The following is an 8,266-nucleotide window of genomic DNA, read 5'->3' on the forward strand; positions in this document are numbered from 1 at the left end:
TGCGTTATGTCAATATGAACATGAGGACGGAGTGCTATTCTGCAAGTGAGATGGGTTTATACATACGTTTATTTCAGTTTTTTTATCTATCTAGTTTTGGATCTGAAATACATATTTCAGTTCTTCTTTTATATATCTATTTTTTATCTGAAATACATAGCAGTAGCATTGTTTCACATAATTTGCCTCAAATTAAAATCTGATCTATTTAAACGCATATTTCAATCCTGACTTCACAGCGCAACATATCTGGTCCCAATGTTGATCTATCTAGTTGACGACCGAAGATAATCACTACACATCTCAATTCTCAGTCGCTGCTCACCTTTCATCGTGTTTCGTCCCTAACTATATCCCAGCACGCAGCTGATCACGCTGCAGTAGTTTTGATTGAAGTTCTAACCTACGGATCACTTTCTGTGGCCAGTGTTTGCTGCAAATTCTTTCTATACCTACAAAGAGTAGAACTAGCATGCTTTGTAATGCACATGATAGGATAGGTTACTCCCTCTGTTCTAAATTATAGGTTATTTGACTTTTTTGACTCTAAATTTGATGACTCGGCTTTTTTAAAAAAAAAAATCACCTATTTTGTTGTGGCTTGCTTTATCAATACGAATTCTTCAAGAATGGTTTAAAATTTGACTATATTTGTACAAATTTTTTAAATAAAACAAGTGGTCAAACTTAATGTCAAAAAAGTCAAACGATCTATAATTTAGAATAGGGGAGTAGAAAAGAGGATGAATTACAAACTAGACAGCATAAACATAAAATGTTTATAGATCCAATAAAGTGAATCAAACATTTAAACATCTCACAACAGCTTAGGAACTAATGCTTGCTGAGCATAGGAAGCAGTACCTTCTGCATCAATCGCCACTTCACCAGAGAACATTTTTATCTTGTTTCCTGGTGTGCAGTCCTATACTCTATGAACCAGATGCCATAGCCTCAACCAAGCAACTGAATGCACATTCTGGAACAACAGAAAAATAACCTGCACGAAAAAAAAAAGATCATTGAACAGCTTAACACAATTAACATCAGCTTATAGTGGAATTGGATATTTCCAAGAACAATATTATGAAAAGGACAAGCCATACAGATAACTATGAGCTACACGATACACCTAAGTTTCCAAACCCTTTTCTTCATAGGGTAAAATCAAGATTCATTCATGGAGAGAATGTTATGCCATGTACTTGCAGAAATGACTTGCATTCAAAGAAAATACAAATGTGTCAAGTTAAAACTAATGATGTAGAAATGAAGGCTGTAATCATGTAATGGTAGCATCCTAAAAGTGTCCCAATAAGGCAGAAGTTTATAACCATTACCGCAGTTATGAAATTTCTTCAATACTTAATCCCAATGAACACCATCCAGATTAAAGGCCTGTCCAAACCATTAAAAAAAGAATGTTAGACCAGGTGTGCGCGGTAGAAGCTTTACATTCACAGTTCATTACGTCCAAAAAATAAAACAGAAAACTACCAACACACCTATTGCTACCTCAGTCACACCTGACCAGCAACAGAAAGCTACCTTCAATGCAACTAGATTTTAGCCTAGAATAACGAGAGTCAGAACAACAACAACAACAACAACAATAAAGCCTTTTAATCCCAAGCAAGTTGGGTAGGCTAGAGTTGAAACCCAACAAAAACTATTATTCATGGTTCTACCACGTGAATCGCGGCTTTTCAAGCACTCCTATCCAAGGACAAATCTCTAGATATACTCCAGTCTTTCAAGTCTCTTCTAATTGTTTCTTCCTATGTCAACTTCGGTCGGCTCCTGCCTCTCATATTACCGTCGTGCTTTAGGATACCACAATGCACTGGTGTCTCTGGCGGTCTCCGTTGGACATGTCCAAACCATCTCAGCCGGTGTTGGATAAGTTTTTCTTCAATTGGTGCTATCCCTAGCCTATCCCGTATATCATCATTTCGAACTCGATCCATCCTTGTATGCCCACAAATCCAACGCAACATGCGCATTTCTTCAAAATCTAATTTTTGGATATGCCACCTTTTTGTAGGCCAACATTCCGCACCATACAACATTGCCGATCTAATCGCCGTTCTATAAAACTTGCCTTTTAACTTCTGAGGTACCTTCTTGTCACAAAGGACGCCAGATGTTTGGCGCCACTTCATCCATCCCGCTTTGATTCTATGACTAACATCCTCATCAATATCTCCATCTCTCTGTAACATCGATCCCAAATATCGAAAAGTATCCCTCTTGGGCACTACTTGGCCTTCCAAACTAACATCTCCCTCCTCATGAGTGGCGCCGAAGTCACACCTCATATACTCAGTTTTAGTCCTGCTAAGTCTAAAACCTTTGGACTCTTGCCGCCACAACTCCAGCTTCCTATTCACACCCGCACGGCTTTCATCAACTAACACGACATCATCAGTGAAAAGCATACATCAAGGAATATCACATTGTATGTCTCTTGTGACATCATCCATCACTAGGGCAAAAAGATACGGGATCAAAGCTGATCCTTGATGTAGTCCTGTCTTAATCGAAAAGTCATTTGTGTCACCATCACTTCGAACCCTAGTCATTACATTATTATACATGTCCTTAATGAGGGCCACATACTTTGTTGGGACTTTATGCCCATCCAAAGCCCACCACATCACATTCCGTGGTATCTTGTCATAAGCCTTCTCCAAGTCAATGAAAACCATGTGTAGGTCCTTCTGCTCTCTATACCGCTCCATGACATATCTTATTAGGAAAATTGCTTCTATGGTTGACCTTCCAGACATGAAACCAAGCTGGTTCATAGTGACCCGCGTCATCCCTCTCAAACGATGCTCCATAACTCTCTCCCAAAGCTTCATAGTATGGCTCATCAACTTAATTCCCCGGTAGTTGGTGCAGCTTTGAATATCCCCTTTGTTCTTGTAGATCGGCACCAATATACTCCTTCTCCACTATTCAGGCATCTTGTTCGACCGAAAAATACGGTTGAAAAGTTTTGTTAACCAAACTATAGCTATATCACCTAGGCACCTCCACACCTCGACTGGAATACCATCAGGGCCTGTCGCCTTACCTCCTTTCATCCTTTTCAACGCCTCTTTGACCTTAGATTCTTGAATCCTCCTCACAAAGCGCCTGTTGGTGTCATCAAAAGAGTTGTCCAGCTGAAAAGTTATATTCTCATTATCCCCGTTATATAGTCTGTCAAAATACTCTTGCCATCTAACTCTGATTTCATCCTCCTTCACCAAGAGTTGATCCATATCGTCCTTAATGCACTTAACCTGGCTGAAGTCCCTCGTCTTTCTCTCACGCACCCTCGCCATCCTATAGATGTCCTTCTCTCCTTCATTTGTATTCAGTCGTTGGTTCATATCCTCATAAGCCCGATCCTTCGCCTCACTCACAGCTCGCTTTGCGATCTTCTTTGCCACCTTGTACTTCTCTATATTATCTGCACTCCTATCAAGAAACAAACGTTTATAACACTTTTTCTTCTCCTTAATAGCCCTCTAGACGTCCTCGTTCCACCACCACATGTCTTTAGTTTTGCACTCACCCCCTCTGGTCATCCCAAAAACTTCCGAAGCTACCTTCCGAATGCAGGTCGCCATCTTCTCCCACATGTAGTTTGCGTCGCCCTCTTCATTCCAAGAGCCCTCCACAATAACTCTTCCCTTGAATACCTCGGCTATCTTCCCTTTTAGCTTCCACCACTTCGTTCTTGCGATCTTGGCTTGTTTAGACCTACGGGCACGCATCTGAAAACGAAAGTCGGCCACCACCAGCTTATGTTGGGAAACTACACACTCTCCGGGTATCACCTTACAATCGAAGCATGCTCGTTTATCCTCTCTTCTTGTGAGGATAAAGTCGATCTGACTAGTGTGTTGGCCACTACTGAAGGTCACTAAGTGGGACTCTCTCTTTTGAAAGAAAGTGTTGGCTAGCATTAGGTCAAAAGCTACAGCAAAGTCTAAGACTTCCTCTCTTTCCGGATTTCTGCTACCAAAACCAAAACCCTCATGTGCTGTCTCGAACTTTGTGTTTGTGGTTCCTACATGACCATTAAGATCTCCTCCTATAAAAAGCTTCTCCCTAATAGGTACAGCTCTAACCATGTCATCTAAGTCATCCCAGAACTGTCTCTTAGCACTCTCATCGTGTCCTACTTGGGGGCATAAGCACTAATAACGTTCAGGACTAAGTCACCAACAATGAGCTTGACTAAGATGATCCTATCTCCTCGCCTTCTGACATCCACCACATCATCCTTGAGGCTCTTATCAATCAAAACTCCCACTCCATTCCTATTTGCAGTCGTTCCTGTGTACCAAAGCTTGAAGCCAGTATCCTCTACCTCCTTCGCCTTCTGGCCCTTCCATTTAGTCTCCTGAACGCATAGAATATTTACATGCCTCATAATCGCTGAACCAACTAACTCTCTTAACCTACCCGTAAGGGACCCTACATTCCAACTACCTAGACGAATCCTAGTTGGCTCGACTAGCTTCCTTGCCCTTCGCACCCGCCGAGTCAGATGCGAAGACCCTTGCTCACTTTTCACTACACCCGGGCGCCGATGTAGCGCGCCACTGAGGAAGCGACGACCCGATCCTTGCTCACTTGACACCGTATCCAGATCAATAACGAGAGTCAGAAGAAGAATCTAAATTTTGCAGTCATGTACTATTTGCCCAAGGAGCTGCTCAATACAATTAGACTCAAGTCATAACAATCAGCACTAAACAATTAATGAATTGGAAAAATGGAAAAATGAGCAAACATTATAGTTAACACTCCGATATAAAAAAATAAAGATAAACAGTTACTTTCTCATAAAAATGTTAATTTATGAAGAAAAAGGGTAGCCTGCTACTTCCCATTTTGAATCTTTAGCAATTCCCAACTATCAATGTTATATCTAGAATACCCACTAATTGCAGCTGACGTGTTTCATCAAGCCAAGCAGAATGGGTACTATATCACAAACATCAGCTTTGAACCAAATAGAAATTAGAGTTCCACATATTATACATACTCTTGCATAAATCACTATTCACCATGAACTTTGATGTACATTAAGTTTTGGCTATCAATGATTGTGCATGCAGTTAGATACATGGCTTATTCTCATCCCACAGGTTCACGTTGGTAGAAAATAGATGACTTGACTTCATGAGTAATCCATTAAGGTTAAGGCTACCATTTCAACTTTCTTCATGTTTGAGAGCTTTGATTCATTAGACCTGAATAGTTATCAACTAAGATTCATTGTTCAAGTTAGTATATCATGCAATGCTCAACACAAAAGTAAAGGAAAGATTTGAAGTTCAAGAGCCTGACAAGACCTTCACAATTAATAGAGTTCCTTAAGCATAGAACAATACTGATGGCATATATTGAATAAGGTTCTTTTGTGCATTTGGTAATGCATGTTTGAAAGCTATTTCAATAAAAGAAGAAACTACTTGTCGAAATTAACAAACTGCAACACAAGAGGTTTGTTGCATTGCAGCTTTTTACAAAAAATGAAATAACATAACTCTCCTGACATGTCATCCCTTTATAGTTAAGGGCTTTGGCCAGAGCAAAATTATGTTGCAATTCAATCGTTGTACTTCCTTTAACAGAGAAATATGTGGCGTTCGGAGAAGCAACCTAGTTAAAGTAACAATAATTTATCTGCACTAACCAATCATTTAATTGATTGAAGTCCATAAATATATTGATATTATTCTCCTTTATGTTCTTTAACAAGTCACCATGAATTTCAATGCACACTCGGAAGGGAAAGTATGAATTTTGGCCCCAATGTCCAATTGTCCATAAGTTATGGAAGATTCCTTCTGTAGTCAGAATTCTAATATTTCTATCATCAACAGACATATGAAATGTAAACAGAATTACATAAAAGATGTGAATTTTATGCTTGTTACATTGACATGCTCACAAGATTTATGCTTTTTCCTACAGACCACACACATTTATAATTTCGAAAGATTTTTCAAATAAGAATTGAGATGTCAGATAATAATTAAATTGATCGAACATAGGTAAAATTGAAGTGTTTAATTGTCAATTGTCACCCAGTATGACAATTGATAATCATGGACCTCAGCAAAATAGAAGATATTAATTAACTTATAGTTCAGGCTTCCAGAACAGAGCAACACATAAAGGTACATGGGTCTGGCTCAATAATAGCCATTACCTAGATATCAATTACCACTAAGAGAAACCGTATGCTTCAGCACAAATAATGAGGGATAGTTGTTATTACCTTCTGGAAAATAAAATTTAGCATACGGATAAACTGTCTTCATGAGCACGTTGTTAGTGACCATCTTGAACTGCATAGTCTCAGGCCAGAGCACAAACATGCCGAGTATAGTCCGTAGAAAAACTACATTGCCGTCCTCACCAAGCCCACTTATCCAGACAGGAATGGAACCCACACGAGGCTGCGTCAATGGCAGTTCAAGGAGTGTACAGAGTTCAATTGCTCTGTGCAGCACCCACTTTGTAGTGCCACAATTGTCAGCCTCCCGTGCCCATAGATGCAGGCTAAAATTCTTCACAGCAGCAAGGGCAAGCACGCTGCCTTCGGACCTCAGAACACGGATGTTCCGCCTGTAGACAGAAAATATCTCCAACGGGCGCTCAACAAGAGCTAATTTTTGGTCACCCAGTCGAAACTCAAGTATGCTGCTCTCGCCAAGTAGCCAATACATTGCATCCCCAACAAAGGCGCCAGGCTCCTCCGTGAGCTCACATTCCTGTGATGGCGTCGGCATGGAGACCAGCTCGCCCCACGCTCCGGTCAGTGACGAGTACACGCAGGTGAAGGCGCAGTGCCCCCTGGTGAACACGACAACCACACTGAAGGGGCTGGAGCGGCAAGCGCCCCCGCAGCCAGTGGTGCCTGATGGGCAGAGGACTGCGGCGTTACAGTCGGACGCGCCTGCCCGTACCTGGTCGGGGACGTTGATTAAGACGTGGTGGCCGGTGATGGGATCCCAGACGAGCAGATCGACCCAGTCACGACTGCGGAGAAGGGCGCGACCGTGGCGGCAGTCGACGAACCACCACATGCCGCCGGCGCCGTCCCTCCGGAGATCCCGCGCCGCGGTGGCAATTCGTATGCCGGACATGCCTTGGGTGGCCACGAAGCGGGGGGAGTCCGGGGAGTTGTGGAAGAAGCCGACCACGGGAGGTGTTCGATGAAATGCGCGCAAGCGGCGGAGGAAACCCGGGTCGCGGACGAGGCGGTGCCAGCGCTTGCAGACGAGGGCGGGGCTGGAGAAAGAGGACGCCAGCGGCGGGAGGCGGACGAGGATCAAGGAGAGGAGATCATCGTTGTCTAGCGGCGGCGCCAGGGCCGCCGGGGAGGTCATGTGGCGCGCGCGCTCTCTCTCTCTCGGGCTCTACAGTACGGTGGCGTTTGGGAAGTGGGAAATAGGGGCTGCGATAGGAAATTGAGGGAGGATGTCATTTCCCACCTTCGGGTAGAGGGTTAAAGCAACTCGAGCAATGAACTCTATCTGAGGCCTTTAATTTGGGTAGGAGGGACTCCTGTTTTTAGGTGTCTTTAATTTTACAATCAACTCCAGCAGCTGTGCCTACTCTTCAACCCTTATTTTTCAATGATTATATAGAACACATGTGTCATTGTCCTATCATTTTTCTTTTCAAATTTTATTTTATTTCTCGAACCCCCACCTGCTTCTTCTATCTCCCGATTTCTCTCTGCCTCCGCTCGCCACCGTACCGCTCCTCTGCTCCCGCTGCCGCTACTTCGAGCCTCCTAGCTCCAGTTCTCCTCCGTCCACCAGATCCGGTTGCTCCATCTCCACTCGCAGGCGCAGGTGTCCAAGATCGAGCTGAGCGCTGCACCGCTGCCACAGGGCTACTTGGGGCGAAGGCCATCGTGTAGAGTGCAGCTCGTGGGTGGAGGTCCTTTGTCCCCATCCAGAGCTCTATGGCCAAGCTCCATGGCTAAAGCTATCCCCACGGTGTCCATGTACCTTTACCTTAGCTCCTTACTCGTCTATGCGGTTGTTAGCTTCTCCTTGTCTTGAGCTATTGAGAGTTAGAACAGTTCATAGAGTAACACTCACTTGTTCATAGATTAGCAATCCATCATGAGGATTTTTCATGAAGAATTTTTGAAACCAAGATCAAGTCCCTTGGATGATCCTCACAAATCACTTAGGGTGTATGATTCCTCACCAGAACAATCGCTGCCTCTTGTCCTTTC

At 43.1% G+C, this 8,266-nt stretch overlaps 1 protein-coding gene across 2 annotated transcripts; it reads right to left on the reverse strand.

The window, feature by feature from the left end:
* Positions 1-687: 687 nt before the first annotated feature.
* Positions 688-7,521, reverse strand: LOC120651374. Of its 2 annotated transcripts, XR_005666150.1 has the most exons (3): positions 6,290-7,516; positions 1,341-1,398; positions 688-1,000 (listed from the first exon to the last, which is right to left on the reverse strand). XR_005666150.1 is itself a non-coding variant. In XM_039928850.1 (2 exons), exons 1-2 carry the CDS (start codon positions 7,401-7,403, stop codon positions 1,391-1,393), a joined length of 1,122 nt encoding a protein of 373 aa, XP_039784784.1. In that variant the 5' UTR covers positions 7,404-7,521; the 3' UTR covers positions 1,138-1,390. The 2 variants fall into 2 exon arrangements, 1 of the variants encoding a protein (XP_039784784.1); XM_039928850.1 differs by lacking the exon at positions 688-1,000 and having other exon boundaries at positions 1,138-1,398; positions 6,290-7,521.
* Positions 7,522-8,266: the final 745 nt, after the last annotated feature.

Source organism: Panicum virgatum, chromosome 9K (assembly GCF_016808335.1).
Source record: "Panicum virgatum strain AP13 chromosome 9K, P.virgatum_v5, whole genome shotgun sequence".
In the NCBI taxonomy this organism is placed as follows: domain Eukaryota; kingdom Viridiplantae; phylum Streptophyta; class Magnoliopsida; order Poales; family Poaceae; genus Panicum; species Panicum virgatum.

Bases quoted from the DNA above. Each gene is read 5' to 3' on its own strand.
- LOC120651374 (XM_039928850.1), bottom strand. From the start codon at position 7,403: ATGACCTCCCCGGCGGCCCTGGCGCCGCCGCTAGACAACGATGATCTC.